This window comes from Oculina patagonica, chromosome 14 (genome assembly GCF_052425735.1).
Source record: "Oculina patagonica isolate OP01 chromosome 14, crgOcupat, whole genome shotgun sequence".
NCBI lineage: Eukaryota > Metazoa > Cnidaria > Anthozoa > Scleractinia > Oculinidae > Oculina > Oculina patagonica.
This window is the reverse complement of record NC_135771.1, coordinates 19,670,956-19,696,528: the sequence shown is the minus strand read 5'-3', so window position 1 is coordinate 19,696,528 and position 25,573 is coordinate 19,670,956. Positions and strand designations below refer to the sequence as shown.

Genomic DNA, 25,573 nt, shown 5'->3' with positions numbered 1-25,573 from the left:
ACCGGTAATCAGTTATTTCCTTTCTTCATTAGATTCTGATTGTTACATAACTGCACCAGACTCATTCCTGTTCAGCCTTGTCAACACAAGCGGTCTGCCTCCAACAAAGATGACTTTGAAGCCTGACCAGGAAGAATCTGCTATCTTTTGCTACAGTGGGTATGGACCAGTATTCGGAGGCGGCCATGATCTTCATATTGTCAATGCACCAAATACCAACAACTGTTCATCACGCCTAAATTTTTCTTACCAGTGTCCAAGAGGTCAAAATGCTTCCACTTTTCTAGCGGGAAGAAACTTTCGCGTCAGTGAAATGGAAGTTTTCGGGTTTGAGTAAGAAGCTTATCGTTTTGGCTAATTGGAAATACAGTTGATCAGTAGCTTATTGCTTGATGTCACACACCTCTAGGGATAGGCGGTTCTTATTTGAGTGTCGAAAGTAATTTGCGTTTGCACTGGTTTTGCACAGGGCGGGAGAAGCCTTCTCCTGTGCCGTTTTGCATGACTACGCTAAGTAATTGGTTTGAAACCTCTCGCGCCACTCTCTCAGCCAATCAGAAGTAAAACCAAAGCAATAGTGACTTGCTCGCGCACGTTTTTTCCCGCGCTTCGTGCTGTCTACATGCATTTAGTTCGAGTTTTGATTGGTTTACTGAATTGTCTGTGTTCTTTATGTATGATTGGCTAAAGTGATTGCTTTCGTTGTGGTTTCACGATACTTTATTTGAAAACTGCTCTAATTCACTAAAAAAAGTTAAAGTTTAAAAAGTTTAGTGTTTGTTTTATTTTATATTGACGCTGGCAAGAATCCATTAACTGTTTTGTTAAATGTCGGTTAACATTCTTCCGCCTTTTAAAATTACTTTACAGGCTAAAATTAATGTTCTTAAAAATAATAAAAAGGTAAAAACACCAAACGTCCTCAACTAAAATGTCATCTTCCGGGTGTTTTGAACTCCCTGAAGATGACATTTTACATTATAGTCGAAAACGTTTGGGAATTTTTAAGAACATTCATTTAAGCCTGTATATAGTAATTCAGTTTTACTTTTAAGCAAACGTTATGGACATTCTTCTAGCTGTTGAAACTGATATTAAAGGTTTCGTCGTTAAATCAAGAAATTGCTTCAAAAACATTTTCTCGGCGGAACTCCATGAAAACATCTTCTAGATAACTAGCTGCTAAAGAAATAACAAAACGAATGAAGCTTTAGGTATGCAGAAGTAGTGTTATTCAAATTGTTTAATTTAAGTAATATTTTATATCACCCAGACATCCGTAAGATAGATAGTACGCAAAGCCATTTTAAAATATCTATATCTTAAAAACAAAAAAGTGTATTAGGCCTGAAACTTTGCATGAAGGCAACCTCTGTTCATATTAAAAATATGCAAAACCTGAAATCCATTAGAAAAATAGACAAAAATCTCTCGACCAAACAACGGCAAACTGCGGCCTCCAGAAGTGGGATTTTATCGTTTGCAAAAAAAAAAATGTTTTCATTCGTAGCTTCCTTGTAAGAACAGACCTAAAGATTTATGGAGACGTTTAATTGTTGAAATAAACTGTTGCTGTTATTAAACTGTTGTTGTTTATTGGAATATTTTGATGTACCGTATTTACTCGAATAAGCGCCGCGGCGCTTATTTAATTTTTCGCACTTCAAGTGCGGCGCTTATTCGAGGGCGGCGCTTATTTGAGGGCGGCGCTTATTTAAAATTTGGACGCCACAAAAAATCTTATCTTTTACAGTAATATGAAAAGAGCGTCTTTTGATTGTCAGTATTCGTCTCTTGCTGAGACATAATAAGGGGCGCTAGCTGTCCTGGCAATGTTAGCGGCGTTCAAAAAATTTACAGAACTACGTATTATAAGAATGTTAAATAGAAAATCTAATGGGCAAGCTGTAAAACACTTACTTTGAACTGCAAAACATCGCTTTTGATGAAAAGAAATGTCCAAGTTTGTTTTAGAGTTGCTTTGTAGTGCCATTTTTAGTTCAACGAAATTCATCAAATAAGCGCCGCATCGGGACTGCGGCGCTTATTCGGGGGCGGCGCTTATTAACTTTTTTGTCCCAAATGCGGCGCTTATTTGAGGGCGGCGCTTATTCGGGGGCGGCGCTTATTCGAGTAAATACGGTACGCTCGCAAAAAGGCATGTTCAGTGTGTGTGCACATGATTTTTTTTTTTGCAGTCTTGCGCTCGTGTTTATCGAGTCGTGGTCTTGAGACAACCCGTTTAGTACGGCCACGAAGTAAGAAACTGGGAGGCGTACACATGACTAGTAATCGTAGTAAACCACAGTTTACACTGGAGAAGGTTACCCCGGAAATCGGGATAGCGTTAAGTCAGGCAAACGATGTACGAATGAAATTTTGTTTTCATTTCATTGTCTAATATTACAATGCCAGCGATACTGCCTTGGCCAAGCTTTGCTTTTTCACGACTTTTCGTACGAATAGCATATCACTAGGTGATATGCTTCTGATTTAATACAGTCAACTCTCTTTTAATTCTAACGGACGCCTCTAAAAGATGGACCCCTCCTTAAGACGGACACCTGGTGTTGGTCCCGTCCCTGCCGTTTTTCAGTCATTTTACTGTTACTAGACTTCCTATAAGTCGGACACCTTTCTAATGGTGGACTTTCACTGACGCGTATTTTTTTTCGTGCGTGAAAAAAAATTAGGGACAATGTATGAACGACTTGCGTACACTCGTTTTCTGATTCATGTCTCTAAATTTTTTCACGCACGTAAAGAATTATGCGTCAGTGGAAATCCAGCATAAGACGGACAGTTGGAGCCGGCCCCGAAGGTGTCTGTTTTAGAGAGAGCTGTATTGAAAGAAACTTCAAAATAACCTGATGGCAACGTTTTTAACATTTTTATAAGGAGCAGTTTCTCCTTTCAATGCCAAACGTTTAAAATATCTGAATCTTGATAAAGAACGCCGAGAGAGGACTGGGCCCGGGACTGGGTGAATCGCTTCTTCCGTGACAGGAGTTGCGTGATCAGAGACCAGTCCAGCAATCTTCCCGCGAAATCAAAAGCGCCAAGATTCGGGTGACTCGATCTGCTTATTCAACGAAGGCAGACAGAAGAAAGAAGAAATATGTCTTCATCGCGTACATCGGAAGAACAGATCGATTCTGAAAGCAGCGAAGAACTCGAGGATGTGAACAAACGTGTTAAAGAAGTCTTCGATATATTGAACCGTCAGACGAACAGAGTGCGCAAGGAAATGGCAGCCCTTGACGAGGCAGCGAAGAAACTTGAGCACGTGCATTTCTCGAAAATGGTGAAACTTAATGTTGGTGGTCACCTTTTCTCAACCAGTTTGGAAACCCTAACAAAAGATCCAGGTATTTTTAAAATTACCTTTAAATTTGACGTCTTGAATAATAAAGGCCTTCAAATCTCTCTGGGGTAAACGTGAGAAGCGAAGCGGACTGGCGATATCCAATTTTCTCTGTTGTGTAAATGCGTTTTGGGGCCTGTTTACATGGAGGGAGGGTGCACCGGCTATTCCTATTTACTGAACTGCAACTATACTCACATTGCATGTCCCTTGTTTACAGTTGACAGTTTCGACAACTCTAGCCGCCATTTTGAATAAATTACACTATTTCATGAAAATCCATTGACCTCAAAAAGCAAAGACTCGAGCTCATGTCGAAATTCAAGTCTTTGGCCACCAAATTGAAAATAAATTTATTGTTGCGTGAATTAGGATAATCATTCCTACGAAAATTTCGAATTAATTAGCTGTTGCTTAAAGAAATATTTTCCAGGGTTCAGAATTGTATCCCGGGGGGGGGGGGGGGTACTCCCTATAATGGCCTATACGGGAAGGCTCCGCCCGAAAGGGGTACCTTTTTCAGGCTACAGGTATATAAAAGGGTAGGGATTTCACAAAGCGCTACATAAAAATGACAAGAAAACTTCCCGTTTTAGGTAAATGTGATGTCGTGTAGGTATATGTAAGGGCGGGGGCTCTATAAGGGGTGCCTTTTTGCAATAAAAGGTATACAAAAGGGGTACCATTTCTATCAAAATGGTATATAAAAGGGTAGGGGGTTGGATCTCCGGGCGCAGCCTCCCCGTACAAAACTTTTTCGAGTACCCCCCGGGAATTGTATACCTTTTATGCCAGGCGCGGTGGCCAAATGGTTAGTGCGTTTGACTCCGGATCGAGCATTCTGGGTTTGATGCTGGCTGGGGTCATTGTGTTGTGTTCTTGGGCAAGACACTTTACTCTTTATATAGTGTCTCTCTCCATCCAGGTGTATAAATGGGTACCAGCGACATAATGCTTGGGAGGGGGTACCCTGAGATGGACTAGCATCCCATTCAGGGGGGAATAGAAATATTCCAAAACTTATAAATAGACAAGCAAAGATATTTTCATTACTTGATGATAATGAAATGTGTAACACAGTTTAATTAATAGTTAGCCTGCAACACCCTTGATAGGTCTTGATAGCCTGCAGAACAGGCAGTAATTTCGCCAAGACAAACAAAAATACTCTAATAAGGTGGCCGTATTGGCCTAAGGCAGGTTTCCACTGTATATTTTTGAAGTGCTTCAGAGACATAACTTCCTTGTTTCCAAGAAATTCTAAATTTGGCTAAATTTGGAAAGATTTTGTGGCCCAATGGCATAATCTGTTGCACATACAAGACTTGTGATGTTTCACAAGGTTCATATACAGTTTTAATTGTGTACCTATTTCCAGGCACGATGTTACACGCCATGTTTTCAGGAAGATTTGACACAAAGCCCAGCGAGGATGGAACTTACTTCATTGATCGCGATGGAACTCACTTCCGGTATATCCTGAATTATCTCCGCACTGAGAAGCTTACTGTGCCTGAAGACAAGATTATTCGTGAAGAGCTTCTGACCGAAGCTGAATTTTATCAAGTTGAAGGAATAATTAAAGTGCTGACTCCAAAACCCGAGCCAAAACCCTTTACAGATTCTAAGATCCTGTCGTCAGATCAATGCCAAACATTGATGAACTGGGTGAAGGAATCTCGGGTCCTCAAAAACATCAGCGGCAACTTGTTACACCGTGCTTCCCGTAATGGCTGGGCTGCTTCTACCTTTCACTCTAATTGCGACAACAAGGGAGCAACAGTAACAGTGGTGAAGAGTGGAAATTACATATTTGGAGGTTATACCGACCAATCATGGGATAGTAAGTCTTACTTAAAAGCTCTTTAAGTACTTCCCTGTCTCAAAGGGAACTGCCCAAGACAGAACAATAAAGCAAGAGCCTCTCTTTGAAGTAGAGGTAACTTTTGCATGTGCCTCTATCTGAGTTGCCCTCAAAACTTTGCATATCGGCTAAGTTCATTATCTTCTCTTCCAAAAAGGGGGGTTGGTGACACAGTCCTTTCAGTCAGACTATTACCCAGTGTAATTCCAAGCACCCATTTAATAGGATTATTAAATATTGGGGGAATCTCTGAGGTTATATCATGAAAAACTCTCCTAGTAGTAAGTACGTGAATGCCTTTTATAAGTTCCTTTTGAAATTTGGTGGCAGGGAGGAGTTATGTACAAATTAAAATATTGGCACTTGTTATCAAGTTAAGGAAGTACTCTAGTACCCTAGACAAAAAAGTGAGCTTTGAGCCCGCAATTCAATGAAAACACTATAACATAGTCAGCAGTCAGCTTCAAAAATTGCATGACCTTGATGAGCTCTACACCTGAGCCCACGATATGGTCACATGACACTGGTCAGCAGATACCTTGCTTTGACAGTTGTCAATTAACCATAACATGGATGTCCAATATCAAAGATATGCTTGTTGGAACATGATATGATGGCATTCTCCCCCCTCCCCCCGGTGGGGTTGCCTTATGACTCCCCTCCCTGAGAGTATGTAGGTGCGGGCATACGCTCACTCGATAACAGGGCGTTGATGCTCGAAACCAAATGTTTTCGTCTTCATGGGTTTACTTAATTTCCTTATCTATAATAATAAAAACAACTTAATTTATAACGTGTCAAGTACATTCTAGCCGATCCCTCTCTGGGTCCTCCCTCCTGCCCCCCTGCGTGTGTTCATGCTCCACAGTAGTGCACCGCTGGCACCTTGCGCGCTTGAGCTCCGCTATTAATTGATTAGTTATTTTGTTCCTTCATTAGGTTCTGGAGGGGTTACCAAAAGAGCACCAGACTCGTTCCTGTTCAGCCTTGTTAACCCAAGCGGTCTGCCACCAACAAAGATGCCTCTGGTTGCTGGAAGAGAAGGAAATGCTATCTATTGCAACAGTAGCTATGGGCCAACATTTGGAGGTGGACATGATCTTCGTATTCCCAATTCACCAAATTCCAACAGCTGTTACGTAAACCTAAACAACACGTACCAGTGTCCAACCGGTCAGAACAATACCACATTTTTTACAGGAAATCAGAACTTTACTATCAGCGAAATGGAAGTTTTTGGATTTGAGAAGTAAGCCGGAAGCTTACATTACATCATGTAACGGCTAATATGAGTTATTTCTTTTTCCATTTAACTGATTGCTTAAAAGTCTTAAAGGTTGTTTCAAAGTTGTTCTTTAGAGGATTATTCATTAAAATAGATAAACGTTATTATAGGAATTAACGACCTCCAACCCCATAGAAACAAAAGAGCACACAAACGATAAAAAATAGATGAATTTTTTTTTATCTGGCTTACAGTAGATCAAAGTTTGGGATCAAAAGATGCAAATTTCACGATCAGTCAATCGTTACAAATAACAGTAAACGTGCGAGATCAAATAGCGTACCGTGACGCTTTATATAATTAGGATGCGCTGCAGACGAACAAAACCCTCGTCTGCAACGCAGGGTACGACGCTTATGTTACGCGGCCTCAAACACAGAGCGTTGCCTGCCTGTCGTGCTTTCGGGCCTTGACAATCTAACGGAGAAAGCTTGCCAGTAAAAGTGAAAGGTCCTAAAACCTTTGCAGTTAGTTACTCAGTTGAGTCAAACAAACAGCGCCACTTTAGACAAACGATATAAGAATGATATTTTATTTTCATTTCATTGTCTAATTACACTCAGTGCACCCAAGTAACACCCAAGTATTATCAATCCGAGACGCGGACTGAATTCAACAGCTCTCCGCACAACTTTCTCTTGGTGCGCAGCAACCACACTGACACGGAAGAAGGACAACGCAGGCGCGCTAGTTACTTGTAAACAGAAATTTTTGGAGGTGTAATTCCAGGAAAGATTATTACGAATTCAAGAAAGAAGACTTCATAAAAATGAGCTGTTTTCTTCCATTTTGTTTTGCGGAGCCATTTTAAAACTCACGAATACTCTTGTTTAGCGCTCTTCTTTTGCCTACATGGTTGGCTTTATCCCACAATAAGTATTTCAGTGAAAATATTAAACAACATTTTAGCACTATCAATACACACGCATACTATGTCTGTGTACAAAAGTATTAAATAATTCTATTTGCATTTAGTGCGGTAAAATTGTGTCGTGATACTTCTCGTTAGAAGAAAAATACTGTAAGTATATCTCTTTGCTGAAGAATTATTTTCCTCTTCCACCTCTATAAACATTATCTTCATCGTTTCTGATCAACTCTTCCTTTAAACAGAATCGAGCAGCCATCTGTAGGTAGATAGTGTATGGCTAGATAACTGGCCGACCCAAATCATGGCCTTCAAGTCGACTAGTATTTCTCTCGCACTGTTTATAAATATTTTTGTAATTAATAATTTAAGCAAAAGACTTGGTTTTCTCATAATCATAACTCTCCAGTGGTGGGCATGTACAGACTAGCTGCTGGTCGCCATATTTGTCGTCAACTCGTGAACATGTTGGCCAGAATTTCGCCGTTCCTTTCAACCAAGGCTGAAGAAATAGAAACAGAAAGTGATTCAGTAAAATGCATACTCTATTTCGGCCTCGCCCGTCGGCTCTTGTACAATTCTTAACTCAATTTGCATTTCTTCTAAAAACCATAGACTTTGGGGTTCTACATAAACGTAATTTTTTACGTGGGAAAAAATAAGAGACAATGTCGACTGCGTCGCCGCGTCGTCCATCATTGTCTTTTTCCCACGTCACGTTCCCGTGGTTCATCCCACTAAGGGGGGGGGGGGGGGGGTGTGGGAGGTTCGCCGGGCGCTGTCCTGGCCGCCCCCTGTCCCGTTGGCTGACGTTCAAGGTGCAAAGAAATACGAGATTTATACTCACCGCTGGGAAGGCTGCAACTTCTCGACTGTACGGTCTGTCCCAGACATCTGACGTCACCACATCTTGAGTGTGTGGAGCATTCTGTGGACGAATCAAGACAAAATTACACGAAGGTCCTCCTTACTCCTAAAGGCGCTAAAGTGGCTGAACATAGCCTGCCTAAGTTCAATCGGAAATTTAAGCTAGTTACGCGAGACCAATTAGAAGTTCATTGGAGCTTAGAAAAAAAAACTAAGGACAAAATTTACGTACGTTTACGTGCGTGAACAAATTTAGAGACAATTTATGAACGACTAGCGCAAACGTGTACGCAAGTCGTTCATACATTGTCTCTAAATTTTTTCACGCACGTAAACGGGCGTAAAAAAATAACGCGTCAGTGGAAATCCACCTTAAAACGGACACCGTCGGGACCGGCTCCAACTGTCCGACTTAGAGAGGTGTCCGTCTTATAGGGAGTTAAGTTACAGTAAAATGACTGAAAAACGGCAGGGACGGGACCAACATCAAGTGTCCGTCTTAACGAGGTGTTCGCTAGGAGAGAGTTGACTGTACAATACAAATGTAAAATAATAAGAATATAATAGTCAATCTATTTTTGAGTTCAATAGATGCTTGAACTTGACTAAGCTACCTTTAATGGGTTATTTGTCTTGTCCATAACACCTTGTTCGATATCACGGATTTCTTGGCGGATCGCTGTGGATATGAAAAAAAAAAAAAAACTGTCATTATTATCCCGTTAAATTCGTTGCAATCTCAGCTCGTTTATAGGGCATGCCCCTCTTAATTTTCAGAGCACAAGCCCTGGGAACAAGGTTGAAAATTTTTAGAAAATAAAACAATTTAAGGTAAGTTTTAATTTCACTGACATAAACAGAAGTTCAGGATTTAACTTCCGAGAAAACTTAATGTGCCATAATGGTCAAATTTTTATTAACAATTTCTATATTAGCACTATACTGTTAACAAGCGTCTTTGGCTGTGGATGGCTAGGATGGAAATGGATTGTAACTACTTGAAATGTGAAGGCTGAACTTTTCGTTGTTTTCGGGCGTCTTCAAAACTGAAATCGATATCTTATAGCTGATTCAGTCTATCTGAAAGTTATGGTTATATGTTCAAAGATATTATTTTTTCATGAGATAAGTTGTCTACCACTAATAACAGAACAGTTAAGAACGAAAATCTGCGATATCACCGTGGCGTGACGTAGCTCCTTTAAGTATGTTGCCTTGATGAACTGCCAAATTCTCAGAACAAAGATTAAAGGAAATGTATGATGATCGGTAAAGAGAGTTGGCATTTTGAGCTTGGCACTTACATATAAGTGAATCACAGAGTCTGTCCAGTTCTGCTTTACTCTCGCTCTCGGTTGGTTCAATCATCAAGGCGGTGCTCACTGGCCATGATACCGTGGGCGCATGGAAACCTGCAACAAAATTTAGCAACCTTCAGCAAGCTCCTTCAGCATCGATTAATAAGAGTGCCATTTTACATAATAGCCGTTTTGTGACGCACTTGTCGACACGCTTTGCAATTTCAAAAACCAAAGCAAGAACATTTGGCCAATCATATTAACGCAAATACCGCAAAAAGCCAACAGAGCTCGTGGTATAAGCTTGCAACCCGCGCCAAGCCAAGCGCGGGAAAAGTCGAGAATCGACGACGACTTGCTTTGGGTTTGCATCTAATTGGCCGAGAAGATATGTTTGATCTGATTGGTTAAACCAGGTGGCACAAGCATTTTCAACCAATGACAGAGCTCATCAACAAAAACAACAAACCGCCAGCTACACAGGCTAACGCAGAACCCAAGCAAACAAAGATTACTTTCAACAGCCATTCGAAGATCGTTCCGTGTTTATGTTTTCATTTGCATTTGCAACCGCGAAAAAAAATTGTCTTAACCTTACTCGTAACGTTCTCTAAACAATTATAACATGACGTAGACTATTTTTCCCGCGCTTAACCGAGCTCGAGTTTTTCCGCGCTTGGGCCGGCTTCCCTTTCCCCCGTGGGCCGCTGCGTTTTCACGCGCTTAGAACTTGTTATATGTTTATCACGTTCTGATTGGTTATATTTAATATAGCTGCCATTAAATGTTTCCTCTCACCATAATCTTGCAGTCTCTTAGCAATGTCAATCGCCTCAATACCAAACTTCTTGAAATCTTTAGCATCAACGATAAATTCGTGGGCACAATAACCTGGAGGATACGAAAAAAAAAAAACGTAAACATTTTGTAATAAAGGTTTTTATACCTATTGAAATGTCATTTTTCAAATTTTGTACCCGCATTTTTCCAGTTTTTCGTACATCAAAAGCATTTTGAGAAAGCGAAAATAATATTACCGTCTTTTCCAATGAACAAAACATCATAGTGATCTTGGAGTCTGGCAGCCATATAGTTGGCATTCAAAATGGCAATCTACGGAAGTAAAAAAAGAACAGGCAAGGTCAAGCTATTCTTGTTTTTTATCCCATGCCTTGAAGAATACAGCCAATCAGGAGGCTAGAAAGCCGTTGTATAACCTGCCGTATTCACGGATCGAGGTTTCCCGCCGTTTATCGCGGCCTCCAAGTTTTCCCGCCAAAACCCTAGCAGGCAGCGCGGCGGCGTTTTTCATTTAGCTCAGCTCAGTTTAGATTTTGCGAGAAAATGTTCAAACATGAATGAAGAACCAAATTATTCTCTTGAATTCGACTTTTTATAGTTCAAAGCTTCCGAAAACCCGACAGAGACGGAAAACTTTATGCAGACGTTGAGGAATTTGCCCACCAGCCACCAAAAAACCCAGAAACGGTGGAGAAAACCAGCTTTGGATTGCAAGACCTTTGTCACGTTCGTGTTCAACAAATATTCTGAAACAAAAATTCTAAATGACATAAAGCACCCAAAACAACGCCAGAACAACTTATTAATGCTGTATTCTTTTGGCTATCCGAAAAGCAGAGGGAGGAATCTGAAACCGGTATGGTAAGCTTAACATTTTGGTACATATTACAAGTTTCACAAATTTACCTTTTCGCTGTTATGCGTAATGTTACAAGCAAGGGATAAAATAGTTAATCCAAGTTTTATCGTGGCATACCGTGAATATCCCACTCGTGACTTGAGTTTTCTTGTATATTTTTTAATTCAATTTTACTCTTGCTACAATCTGGTAATTTCTTTTGTTAATATATTTTTTATTATATATTACCCAACACCAAAACAAAGGAAAGTACCAAATGGTACTAAGGGTAAATTGAACCACAGCATAACACACATTTACCTAAAAGATTGTGTGTAGAATTAAGTCTCTTGTGCGATATTTAACAGCTATTTACCGACGTGGAGGTGGCTACTGGTGGATATTAACCGAGCCACGAATATTAACCAAGCGGCGAGGTAAATATCCACCACTAGCCACTGACACTGAGGTGAATAGCTGTTTTAGATTATACTAAAACGGTGAGATTTTTTTTCTGTCAAAGTTTACAACCTTCTTGGACGCATTTGCTCAGAAGTGAAATTATAGCAAAAGATATTCGGAGTTTAAGTAGCCAATCAGAGTGCACCAAAATCGCTATCCACTGTTTTATTATATACTAATTCATGGTATTCCCCTTGAAATCATATCCATAACTAGTATATACAGGGATTTAAATAAGTCACGTTATTTCTAATAGCTTTCTTTTAAAAAATGGCTTGAAGGGGCTAGGCCACTCTATTTAGGTAATTCTGAACCATACAAAATAATTTTAACCCTAAATTTAAAAACAAATGAAGACATAATAAAACATTTTATTCTCACCTTGGTTGCATGTGCAAGTCCCTTAGGGCCCATAAGTTTGATGTATGCCCAAGAGATGGGTAAAATGGCACTGGACCCATATGGAGCTCCTGAGATGACCCCAAATGGATGAGCACCTTCACCAACAGTACTCTCTGGTGGGATCACAGGATGTGATGGCAGGAACGGGATAAGGTGCTTTTTCCTGCAGGAGGATTTTACATGAGTAAGTTTGTGCAGTCAAAAGAATTACACCAAAAATCTACATGTACTCTTATCTTTTCCATAAAGGGTCTTTGGTTTGGGGGGGGGGGGGGGGGGCCCCTCTCCGCCCCCCTCCTCGCCCTCCTCCGCCCCCCCCCCCTTCGAACTGTGTTTTTGAAAAGCGCCCCCGCCCCCCTCCCCCCCCTCCCCCCTCTCCCCCTTTCTGCCCCTTTGTCGCCCCTCTCGCCACTGTCTCCTACGTTCACCATCAGTTCGTGTTTTTTAACTGCTAAAATGAACATTAGGTTAAAAGTAACTGAATTTTTAACAATTTCTGACTGTTATAGTTTCGGTTATTGTTTGAGACATTTGGTTGTTTCTCAAAAATTAAATAAGCACCCTGTCCCAATTAGCGTCCTCCCTGGAGGTGCCAAAAGTAAATCGCCCCTGGCGCTAATCGATCATCGGTTCTTTCCCCCTTTCTTTGTTCCCTCCTCTTCCCTTCTCTCTTCTCTCCTCTCCTGTCCCCCTCTCCCCTCCTTCCCCCTTCCCCACCACGTTCCTCAAAACAATCAATTGTTGTGGTAATTTTACCCTTTGTATAATCTGTGTTTCCTTCGAGGCCAAAGTTCATGTCAACAAAATCAGCATGACCTTTGAACTTGCCACCACATTACTTACACTCCAATAGGCCCCATGCCGGGTCCCCCACCACCATGGGGAATACAGAAGGTTTTGTGTAGGTTGGTATGCATTACATCTGCACCATAATCTGCTGGACGACACAGTCCAACCTAAAAGGACAAAACAGAAACAAACAAAAAAATTATATAAAAGATGCAAAAAAAATTAATAAAAGACTGGTAAGGCCTCGGCAAACCAGCTTGTTAAATTTTAGAACCAGAAAAAATCCTCCTAAATTGGGCTGTGAAAACAAGAAACTGCCATTCACAACTTTTTTTTATGGAGCAAAGCTAACAAAATGCAACAGTACATCATAACTGTGTTGCATATCCTCCTGCTAAACAACAACACAACCAATCAGAGAGTGCATAATCCAGACCTCAGGGATTGAAGGAGCTACTGTAGATAAGTTATTGTTGCCATCACTTTACGATAATAAACAGTAAAAATACCAAACAAAAATTAATAATATTTACAAACCTGAGCATTCAAGTTAGCACCATCAAGGTAAACCTGTCCACCATGTTCATGAACCATGTCACAAATGTCCCTACAGGATTTTAAACAAAATGTCAAAACGTCAGTTGCTATTACACTTGCACTGTGTTTTCTAGATTAGAGCGCCCCCGTGCGTATCTGTAAAACTTCACCTGGTGGACCCGGCGTTTATTTGAATTCTTTAGTTTATTCGAGCCAGATTTTCATTAAGCAATGTTTATTATTCGTTATTTTTCACAAAAATGTACCGTATTTTCTCGATTAAACGCCCCGGCGTTTTTCAAACTAGGCCCGATAGGGCCGGCGTTTATTTGATTTTAGGAGTTTTTTCAGGTCCTATGTTTCTAAGAAATGATTTTTATTCATTATTTTTTAAGCTTTATAATTAGACATTATTTTTAAAGCACAGAAAAACTTTAAAAACTGCTTAAGGGGTTTATTTTCAAATACAGCTTGGAGACACGGCGTTCAATCGGGGCCCGGTATTTAATTGAGAAAATACGGTATCTGGCTAAGATGACTACAGCTTATTATACCTTAAGAAAATATCTGAGGGGCCCATTTTCAACTTCGATCTTGGAGACCCGGCCCTTTATTCGATACCCGGCGTTTAATCGAGAAAATACAGTAGCTTACAGCACCACCATGCACATCTGTAAAAAGTGAATTATTACCTCATCCGACTTACTTCCAAAGACACCATTAGTTGAGGGGTATGTCACCATGATGGCTGCCAGATCTTTAATGATGATACTTCCTCGAACCTGATAGAATAAAATTGACAATAAAATTATTAACCAACATCTACCAAGTTATTTAGATCTTGTTATAAACAATTCCCTTCTGAGAATGAATGAAAGTAGGGTCCTGACTTAAGGAGATCCTGCACTCTCAGGGGTTCAAAAAGACCCCATTCACTTTATAGGGACACTATGTGTTAATACTTAAAGCACAAGTATTTGAAAGAGGGCCTGGCTGGAATAAAAAATTTCCGAAAACACAATGTGCCTAAAATTTATACCTGCTTTTTCAAGTCACTCAAACTGACATTTCCGTTTTCTTCCACCTTGACAACTTGCACCTGGTAACCAGCCATCTGAGCACTGGCAGGATTTGTGCCGTGAGCTGATACCGGAATAAGGCAAACCTGCAGGGAAGATCATGAAACAAAATGGATTCTTTTAGTCGGATAATAATTAAGTATTGAACCCCTTCCTTGGTATTTCTGAAGAAATCAAAGGTGCGCTGATTACTGCAGAAAAAATGAAGGTCTCAAGATTGAAGTGAAGATCAAGCATCAAGCTTGCGGAACATGTAAAAATAAACTTGAAAACAAAATAAATCACATAAATAACATCAAATCCTAAACACACAGAACAATGTTGGCATCAAATCCAAACAATCATTAATTTTCCTTGTAATTGTTTTAGCAATTTGCATTTTGTTGCTGAAATAAGATATTTATTTGGGTGTGAATTACACTGTCTACACCGTAATAATGTGGCTGGCCTCTTTCCGGCGTCGGCCCGCGCGGGTCCGTTCGCGGCGCGGCCTCTCCTCGTCGCCTCCGGTGGTTCTCCCCCCCCCCCGCTCCTCCCCGCCTGTCCTCCTTCCTCCGCCTTCCTGTCTCCGGGCTGCTGCACGGTGTTGATTAATGCTGTTTTAATCCATAGAACAAACATTTGCTTAAGGGTTAAGGAATGCATATTCTATAATCCTCTCCTAATGATCAAATTGTCAGACTCAGTGCTTCAGTAGCTTTGACTTGTAAACATGTTTAGTGTTTACTTCAGTAGTAATTTTATAGGAACTCTCAGCTTTTAGATTACGACTTGTGGAAGTCATTCTACCTTTCTATTCTCATTTCCATTGTGCTCATGATAGGCTCGGATAGCTCTTAGCCCAGTGTATTCACCTTGTGCTCCACTAAAAAAAATAAAACAAAGTAAGGAAAATTAGTCCAGTGGAGCGATGCAAATGTCATAAGAATGTTGAGTTTGGGAGAAAACAAAAGGCTGAGTGAACTGAACTTGAACAGCAGGCAAGAGATTGCACAAGAACTCATGGATTCTTGAAATCCAAACAAGAATTTCAAATGGAATACATAACTCTGTGACCAAAAAAATGCACAAGAGTGCAGAGGGTAATGTTAATAATAACAAAAACTTTTAATGTACCTGTTAGGCTGGAAGCATACAGCATCAAAGCCAGTGATCTCACATAAATCTTTCTCCAATTCCTGGTAAAGACGGCGATACCCCTGGGCCTGCTCCACTGGGGCATAAGGATGGATATCGGCAAACTTTGGCCAGGTGATTGGCTAGAAGAGGTAAAGAAGAAAGAGAAATGTAAGTGACTTACATGTTATGTTTATTTCTTACTACTAAAATTTCTTGATTATTTTGCAAGAAAACTACAGGAAAAAAGAAAAACCGCAGATGCACATTAGAAGGAACATACCATCATTTCAGTGGTAGCATTCAGTTTCATGGTACAAGAACCCTAAAAACAAATAAACACAAAGTTAACTACAAAAAAAATTGCTAAGAAAAATTGGAAAACCCCTTTTTGAGAAATAGGACCTTAATAACCCAGTACAAGAGTAAATAGATACATGCATACCAAAGGAATCATAGAATGGCACAAGGAGATGTCTTTATTTTCCAAGAGCTTCATGTAACGCACAATGTTTGTCTCTGAGTGGTATGTGTTGAACACAGGATGAGTCAAGTAGTTGCTCAGTCTCTTGAATGGAGTTTGCAGAATGCTTTGTTCTGGTACTTCATTCATGTTAGCAGCCAAGGAATCCTAAAAGAGAATATATTACAACTTACAATGTTTCTCCACACTGCCATCACAGGCCATTCTACCCCTGCTGAGCAAGGAATGAAATAAGTAGAAAACACTTTTCCTCACACATGGTAGGAGTCTGGGTACTAATGTGTGGGGGTTTAGGTCACATGACCAGTTGCAAGTTTCAGTTTTTTTGTTCATTTTTGTATTTTTTAATTGCCTGACCACCCACTTACAGTGTATTCATCCACCCTCAAAAGTGTGATAGTGTCCTAGTGTTAGTGGAAAAGTCTTGCAAGCATACTTACAGTTGAACTGTCACAACCAAACACCCACAAAAGATCAGCCAAGTCTTTCTCTTTGACTGTTTCATCCAGTGATACACCAACCTAAGATCATAGAAAACAAACCAGTCACTTATTATAGATACAGTCACTCCCCCCCTGGCGCCCCCCCCCCAATGAAATAATAGGAAAAAAACAAAACCGGGGGAAAAAAGGTTGAATAAAAAAACCCCCCTAAAAAAGACACCCAAAAAAAAAGACAAAAAAAAAACCCCCGAGCGGTCCGCTATAAAGAGAGTTGACTGTAGTGGTAATACGATAGGTCGGGTTAGGTCTGCACTGGGCCAAAATCCATACTGACAGAGCTTATCCTGGTTTCCATAGCAATAAGTGACTAGGAGTACATAATTATATTTCTACTCCACCCTCCAGGATGGGATGCTAGTCTGTCACAGGGTTACCCTTTTTTCTCCCCCGCGCCCCCCAAAACAAAAAAAAAAGAAATCCCACCCCACACACCAAAAAAAAAAAAAAATATATAATATCCTAATAAAAAGGGCCACGCGGCCTATCTATATCATCTATCTATATCTCTTACCCTTTAAGTGTCTACCCTAATGACCAAGGACATAATGCAATGACCCCAGCTAGGGCTCAAACCTTGACTACTAAATGCAGGATCCGTTATTCTATCACAGGTTTCTCTCCACCATTACATTCTTTCAGGTATTACCAGGTATAATGGTATAATTGTAAAGCAGACTGTCATTTCGAGTGCTAGCCTAATCCCTTAAGCCGACACGCGTCAACATTCAAAATTTCATTTCATCACATCCTTCCAGTTAATTTACTTACAGTTTTCTCATCAAACTGTCTCAGATTGATCTGTCGCTGTTTAGCTCTTTCAAGGATGTCTGAAGCATCTCCAATGCCTGATGTAACCTATGTGACAATGAGCTTTTAATTAATACTGTATGAATAGTTTACAGATGCAAAGCATTTGCTCTGTTGTATTTCAACATGGGACTACAAGGGTATCATGGTAGGTCGATTCAGAAAATATCAGTTACCTTTAAAGTGTCAAAGAATACGTCATTTTCCAGAATGTGTCCAGCACGCTTCAACCCTAAAGAAGCCCAGATAACATAAAACGCTGCCAATCAAAAATTATGAATAACTACATCTCTTGTGGTTGCTTTGTAAAATTTCTGCCTAGAACTTTACAGAGCAATAAAAATCTCTCAGGTATTTAATCAGGCAACAAGGGACAGGAGAGTACATCTCCCTCCTCCCTACTTTTTGCGCCAATTTCTCCCTCCTCCCTACTTTTTTTGCAATTTTTTTCTCCCCTATTTTTTTTACCCAAATTTCTCCCTCCTCCCTAGTTTATTTGGCCATTTCTCCCTCCTCCCTATTCTGTACCTCCACCCTCTGCTGACAAGAACTTTATTTTTTTACAACAGTAACAATTCCTGTCCGAGTCTAGGTGAATAGGGGCAGAATATTAATTTTACCGAGCTATGAATCAGAGAAGTAAATTTTTCTTAAGGCCTTGATTTATAGAGTTTGAGAAGACTATACTAATATTGTTTTAATAGTGCATAATTTGTACCTATGTACATTTGCCTGAAAGTCGCTAGGTTATTGGTATAATTTTATTATACTAAAATATAAATTAAAATTTATTATAAATTAAAATTTATTAATAGTAGTTTAAGAATTTTCTGTAGTCAGCCCTTAACTTAAGCTTAGTAATTACATCACCAACAGCACAGTTACAATAGTGTTAATTTATTTTCATACTATATCACAACTCATACCTTCAGCTAACAGAAGAGTTGAATTATGAACACGTTTTGCAATGTCCTTTAATCCTTTTGGTCCATGGTAGATTGCATACATTGCTGACATGTTTGCAAGAAGGGCCTGTGAAGCAAAATTTATGTTAAATACATGCTTTAACGCTGATTTCCGTCTGTACTGCGCGCTCGGGGTTTGTTTTTGTTTTTGTTTTGTTCGTTGACGTTCACTTCGGTGACGCTTTTGTCCCCTCGTTCGTTTCGTTCTTCCGGGCTGCGTCGGTGTGCGTCGGTTCTCCGTTTGTTCGGTTCTGGCGTTAGGGTGTGTCGCGGATTTGTTGCTTGTCATCCTCGGCGTGTGGGCTCCCATGCGCCGGTGCGCCGTCGGACTGGATTCACTTTAATGAATAAAGAAATCCTACAGAATGAGTTTAATTTTTTTGATAGTGACTATGAGAGTGTCATCGTCAGGCAAAAACAGATCATTTTTCCACAAAAGAAGGGCTACATGTAAGCCCAAAACATTTGTTTTTTTAATAAGGATTTTGGCACTGAATACTTCACATTTTTCTCAACTAATTGTCAAACAGATTAACCTCAATTGTAAAACAAACATTTTAACCTTGAAAAAATGATTTGACATGCAGTGCGATAATGAAAAATAAACTTGAACCTTGCACTTACAAAGCAAGTCTAAAGTTCTAATGACTTATTAGAAATAATTCTAAGTCAGTGAGAAACAAATGATTTTTAATCAAGCCATAAAAATATTATTTTATTACCTGGGCTGTACAGATGTTGCTGGTAGCCTTGTCTCGTCTGATGTGTTGTTCACGTGTTTGAAGAGCCAAACGATAGCATGGTTTGCCTTGAGCATCCCTACAAACAATGATATCAGGTTATGAGCATTAAAACAATATATGCAATTAATCAAGGTAATTTCCAATTCATCAAACAGTTCTCAGTGATGGCTACCAGTAACCAGTCTGACAATCACAAAAGTATTTCAGGGCTGTGCATAGCAAGGCGGTGGGGGGTGGGGGGGGCAGTTGTCCCCATGAGGAAAAGTAAAAAACAAAGAAAACTAACTAAAAACTACCGGTAAGAAAAATTAGGGTGTCAGAGTTTGCCCCTGCAGACAAAAAATCCTAGGTACGGCCCTGTATTTCTAGTTCTTTTTCCAGAAAGAAGTTCCCGCACTTGCCTCGTCACACCAACCACTCTCCCAGGAAGCATCCTCTTTAAGTTACCCATGTCACGCACGGCAAAGAAACCAGCATGAGGCCCTCCATAACCTAATGAAAAACAAAACAACAAAACAACTTTCTAAAGCTATTGTTAAACTTAACAGTGGAGTGCATCACTAGAAAATATAATAGTAAATGTGATATTCGTATCCATGAAAGCATACACAATATTTTACACTTAGTGGAGGCACTGATATCATGTTAACCCCCATAATAGTATCTGATACATGTACAGTTTTTTCCAACCATTTTCATCAGAACGTACATCCACAGGTCACCCATTCTGATTCCATAACAATCCTACACAGTCAACCCAACACCTACATATAAACTGAGTACATACTGCAAGGGTCAGGAATGGATCAATGAGACAAAGTAGATTAACACAAGAGGCTGATGCAATAATCGGCAACTAGCAAAAACTCAGTAAAAACAAACACAGTTCAAAGCACTAATGATAATGATGACGACAGATAAAGCTCAATGACTGGACCTCGAGTGACTAACTGAAAGAATGACTGTCTGATCTGTTTACTAAACGCTCATCCACATCGAACTACAAAACCAGAAACTCACAGTTATTAAACATTCCTCTTTTTAGAACTGCAGCTGGACAAAGAACCTTTTACTATAGAATAGTATCGATCTGGAATACCCTGCCACAAAATCTAAAGTTATGCCCATCATTAGCGCAATTTAGGAACAATTTGAGCAAGACACTTTTAATGAACTGTAATTAGCTTAATTTAGTTTAACTTTAGGAATTTAACTTTTGTAATTAATTTTGAATATTTATTTTTTACCTATTTATTTATTCATTCACTCACTTATTTTAATATTTTCATTAATTTTATTTTATTTTTATGTAAATATTTCACTGAAAAGCCCCATGGGGACGTGGAATAAATGTATGTATGTATGTACTGTCACTGTAGAAATGTCACTGTAACTGGTATTCTAGCTTACCTAGAGGAACTCCGAATCTTTGATTACATCCGATAGCAACATCACAGCCAAATTCACCAGGAGGCCTTAGTATTGTCAGAGCAAGAAGATCTGTAGCACATACTGCTAGTGCCTAAATATCGAAGTAAAATAAGACTTTGAGGTAAGCTTCATTCTTGGGGCTGATTGGCACAACAAAAACTTATAGGTTTTTCCCGGTCGGTCTAAAACGCAGACCATGCAGACTGCAGACTGCAGACCGTAACTATGCAGACCGTAGAAGAAAAACTCAACAAGCTGGGAGCTAAATAAAATAATCCTTGACCTTGAAGCCAACTTTAGATGATGTCCTGCCTTACTGGACTTGGGATTGCTTTTTGCTGTACTGGGAACGGATTCATTTCACCAAATTAAACAAACTGGACAAACTTCTTCTCAACTTGCCTACTCCTCAACCTTTCAACTTCGCTGCACGTGAAATTCACAATTTTGTTTCGAAGTTCGTAATTTGATTGACAACTACTTAATGAAATTCCCCCTAAAGTTCGTAGCGAACTTCGCGAATTTCAAACGAACTTTGGAAACCGTCTGTGAAAAGTTTTGTGAAACACAATGTAAAAAAAGAAGAAAAAAAAATTACTCAGTCTGCACCGTCTGCACGGTCTGCAGTCTGCATGGTCTGCGTTTTAGACCGACCGGGTTTTTCTACATAACCTGAAACAGTTACATTTTGTCTGCATTCTCAACACTGTCTCCTTACCAAGACCAAAAAATCATGAGCCCTGGACTACATAAGTAAGGTACAAATGTTTTGCACCCAACAACTTGATTACAATAACTAACTAATGTTTCATAAACCACAAAAGTTTTTCTTTAAAACAATATACATGTACCAACACATAATTATTCTAATATTCTTATAGTTTATTGAAAGTTGGATTCAGTTGAACACCCACAGACAAGGTACCAATGATGCCCATCCTCAAAAATAGAGCCTCCCTTCCATAGGAGCATATACAGTTTGCTTTGACCAAGTTCCAACTTTGAGCTGTTAATAATTTTTATTTTACCTCTCACTTTATTTTACATTTTTAGTAATATTGTACACGTACCTTGGCGTCATGAGCTTTCTCCACCAGATCAGAGAAGTCGTCAATCCTTCCATTAGTGTCTGGATACTGGAACAACACTCCACTAACATCTTGGTTAGAAAAGTCAAAAGATTCTCTATCACCAATGATTACCTCTAAACCTTCCCCATCAGGGCCGAGTGTGCTGAAAAAGGGACATTAAAAAATATTAAAAAAATTTCTTTCTACATACCAACATACCGACACTTTGTACAATGGGGAGAGGCACTGTAAAAGCTAAATGCCTTGCATAACTTAACACAACACTGTCGCCATAGAGTGCTTGTATCTGGAATGGGTGATTCAGTGTCCAACACAGTAACCATTAAAATACTGCATCTTGTTGTGTCTCGTGGAATTGAAAAAGTCAAACTGGTACAACACAACAAGGTTTAATCAGACATGGAGGTTCAACTCAACAACAGGCGCACATGGCATGTGTGTGCCTAATAGTAACAAAACCACAGACCATCACGTGTGACATAGTACATCTCTCTGCCTTGATAGCTATAATGTAGATTATATAGAGTCCTCTATAGAGATTTTTTGTTACTCACCTTGCTCTGGTCTCCACAACAGAGATAATCTGGGGGTGGCAATTCCTATCTACAAGGAACTTTGGTTTCTTGTTGTACCTATGGCAAACAAATTAATGTAAAAAAGCCTCATAAAATCAAGCAAAACAAAAACTTAAGTTTTAAAACATTAAGTTCTAATTTTTTTAATCAGTGATAGGGTTTAATTCTTTAAGCAGCAATTTCCACACATAAAATCTCCTGCCTGATCCCTATACATTTTCTTATTAGTTATAGTATTAGTTGGGAGAATTTGTTAAAAGATCAAAGCAATTTTCCTTTGGTGATCACTTTCTAAATCAATTCTCATAGCCTTTTCTCTTGATGAAGTATTGATATTTTAAGGAGAAGATTGATGTTGGTCACTGTTACCCTACCTATAGCACAGTGCCATAGCCTCAGCAGCCGAGGTTGCTTCATCCAAAAGTGATGAGTTAGCAATGTCAAGCCCTGTCAGATCACTGACCATTGTCTGGAAATTCAACAGAGACTCCAATCGCCCCTGAGCCAGTTCAGGCTGGTATGGGGTGTAGGGCGTGGTCCTAGAAAGATGGAGAAGAATGTAAACATTACCAAACTTATTTTAATAACAGCATGCCATTACCCTGCATACAGACGTCCAGTGCTTAAGGAGCCTGTGCCATGATAATCAAGGACTCGACTTGTATGATTATATGCAAAAATCACTTCATTTAGAAAAAGTAAACTTACAGCAAAATGCTGGTCATATGGTCATATACCGGTATGTTGCAATTGATTTTTGATCTCAATTAATTTTTTATTTTAACTACTTAGTTTTTTTTTTCTTACTAGCTTTTTAATACTAGTTAATAAGTAGAAAAAGTAAAACACCTCCACTCTCTTGCTATCTCATAGTCCCCCGCCCCCCTCCACTATCCTAACTAACCCTCCCCTACTATCTGCTATAATCCCCCTTCTCTAAGTACTATAATCGTCTAGTTGTTGTTTTTTCTTTTAACTAACCTGCACTGGATTTGAACTTTGACCTCTGGATTTGATGTTCAACCCCTTATCCAGTTTGCCATATAGGAAACGTTGAGTGAATCACTATTTTTTTAAAATATTTGACTCTAACCCAAGCCCTTACCCTACTACTTACCTAAGTATAAATCAACTAGTTAGAAAAAAAACTAACTAGTTAAAATAAAAAAATTAACTGCCAGAGATCAGAAATTAACCTCAACATATACAACATTCAATTTTTCCACATGAACTCACTAGACCTCTCAGAATATTGAAATTTAAATAGAAAAAGGCAATAAATATGGGTGCAGATCAAAATGTTTGATCAGAGTCGCTTTCTCATAATATTTCCCTCAGCTGATTCTTGGAAGTCAACTTATTTCCAAATGCTTTTTTATGTCATTTTTAAGCAATCCCTCTACCCATGGATATAGTCTCTACCAGAAGTAAGCCCACATAAAAACCCATTACTACCAAGCTACAGTAACTTCTATACATACATACCAGCCAGGGTTTTCTAAAATATTTCTCAAGATTGTTGTTGGCACATGGCAGTTATGGTACCCCATGCCAATATACGACCTCCAAACTTGATTATGTTTAGCGACTTGTCGCAACCTTTCCAAAAGATCTGGTTCACCTAAAAAAATAAATCCAATGATAACTTATTAGTGCATAAATCACTTGATTCCCCTAGGGATAGTTCCCTGCATGGGATATTCAAGGGGATCGTGTGGCAGGGAACCTTCTACTCCCAGTTTCTACTCCTTCCTGCTTCTGCCTTAGTGCTTGGGAATCTTATTTCCTGTCCTCTCTTTTCTTTCCTTCCAAAGCTTTCTTGCCCCCTTACTCCCCTGGAGAATTGAAACATTACAACTTTGAAGAAACTGGCATTTTCCCTGCCTGCCCAAAGAGGGTTATTGGGGGGGGGGGGGGGGGGTATAAAATCCAATTTCTCTGCCCAAATCCCATTTCCTAGTGGAAATTTTCCCAATTCCCATTTTACCCCTTCAGGCTATTAAATTATTTATTACATTATTTAATGAGTTTTAAATCTATTTTATAACAGCCTACCAAAAAAATACTACAACAAAAAACCCGTCGCTTTCTCATTTCAAAAGCTAAAACACTGTGTGACAAAATCGAATCTACGTGTGTGACACTCACGTGACATACAAGTATTAGGTAATTGATTGTGGTCGATTTTATCAAGGTGGCAAATTTTTGACCACAAAAGAAAATTTCGTGTGTCGATCGTGATGATTATTATAAAATGATTATTTTATACTGATTGAAACTGGCGAACAATGTTGTTTTCAAAAAATATATCATATATTGAGCTCAGAGAGATGCTTTGCGTAATCAACTTTCTTTGAAATAAAATAACGCGCCAAATACATGCCGGCCCATGATTATCTAGCAAACAAATCAAATCACTGTTTTTCGGAGTTTTTATGCATCTTTTATATGTATTATAGGTATTCTTACCTACAGTTAACATTTAATTATTAAAGCTAAGCATGGTTCAACAACAATACTGTGTAATCTACATGTAAACTACATGTGGTTTTTCTGGAACTTACTTAATGCTTCATCGATCTCGAGAGACCGAGAAAACTTGATTGCAGACGGCAATGTTTTGTCCATCAGCTCATCGATATGCTAAAGAATACAACATTTCAACACATCAGCTTTATGAAATAAAGCAAATACAAATCAAATCGAATACGCGCATAACAGCATGAGATCTATACCGCTAGTGCAAGTGGTAGCTAATACCTGCATATCCAGCGTTCGAAGCATTTCCTTCTCCTCTACGGCGTTTGGGCCGATGTGTCTCCGGGAAAAGGCATCTGTGGAAGGAGCTATCTGGTTCAAACTAAACTTCTGAGTAGAACTCGAAGAACAACGTGCTAACAGAACAGAAGCGCCGATTGACCGGTTCTGCGACGATAATTCGCAATCGACTGTCTTCCATAATTTGCTCGCGTATAATCGGCGACCCGCGCGGAAAGCACTTCGATACATGGTTAGGCTACGATCTTGGGAAAATTAAACCGAGAGAAAGATTCAAATTGACCGTTTTTCGGTGAATAACTTATGCCAATCGTGGTTTGCAATCGATTATAAATGATGCACTTGCGACACACGCTTTTCTCCCCTTATGGGCCCTTGCGACAAATATGGAAACTGCGGATCTGCAAATATGGACATGACCACCTCAACATGAATTTATCATGCACAGCAAACAAAGACAGGGAGAGTAAAATACACAAACTCTAACAAAGAATGCGCATTGCGAACTGGTTTAAGTGGTTATCACATAACCAAAGTTTTGTTTAAAATTTCGCGATAAATACTGGGCGAGAGAGCGTCCGGAGAGCATTTCCGGAAAAACACAAGGCTGCGCGCGCGTTCTCTCC

General features: G+C 39.5%; 2 protein-coding genes and 1 long non-coding RNA gene across 4 annotated transcripts in view; 2 read left to right on the top strand and 1 right to left on the bottom strand.

Annotated features, from left to right (window-relative positions):
- The window catches only part of LOC144638886 (uncharacterized), an 11,717-nt gene extending 4,686 nt beyond the window's left edge, over nt 1–7,031 (top strand). The window contains exons 3-5 of the mRNA XM_078498183.1: nt 3,277–3,368; nt 4,743–5,207; nt 6,168–7,031. Coding sequence (XP_078354309.1) covers nt 3,277–3,368; nt 4,743–5,207; nt 6,168–6,481 — 871 coding nt within the window. The 3' untranslated portion in view covers nt 6,482–7,031. The remainder of the gene's footprint in view (nt 1–3,276; nt 3,369–4,742; nt 5,208–6,167) is intronic.
- On the bottom strand, nt 7,025–25,573 carry LOC144638884 (glycine dehydrogenase (decarboxylating), mitochondrial-like). The gene is made up of 28 exons (XM_078498182.1): nt 24,930–25,573; nt 24,734–24,812; nt 23,655–23,790; nt 22,544–22,708; nt 22,149–22,226; nt 21,574–21,736; nt 20,483–20,594; nt 19,474–19,564; nt 19,052–19,148; nt 18,291–18,396; nt 17,541–17,596; nt 17,326–17,412; nt 16,495–16,575; nt 16,016–16,201; nt 15,854–15,895; nt 15,571–15,713; nt 15,244–15,319; nt 14,415–14,540; nt 14,078–14,157; nt 13,376–13,445; nt 12,893–13,005; nt 12,029–12,212; nt 10,584–10,659; nt 10,345–10,437; nt 9,553–9,660; nt 8,863–8,927; nt 8,229–8,309; nt 7,025–7,883 (listed from the first exon to the last, which is right to left on the bottom strand). The coding sequence occupies exons 1-28, from the start codon at nt 25,176–25,178 to the stop codon at nt 7,749–7,751; spliced, it is 3,078 nt and encodes a 1,025-aa protein (XP_078354308.1). The 5' UTR covers nt 25,179–25,573; the 3' UTR covers nt 7,025–7,748.
- On the top strand, nt 10,827–15,681 carry LOC144638897 (uncharacterized). Of its 2 annotated transcripts, none has more exons than XR_013568040.1 (3): nt 10,827–11,203; nt 12,047–12,233; nt 15,578–15,681. It is a non-coding gene; the product is annotated as an uncharacterized LOC144638897 (long non-coding RNA). The 2 variants fall into 2 exon arrangements; XR_013568041.1 differs by having other exon boundaries at nt 10,827–11,208.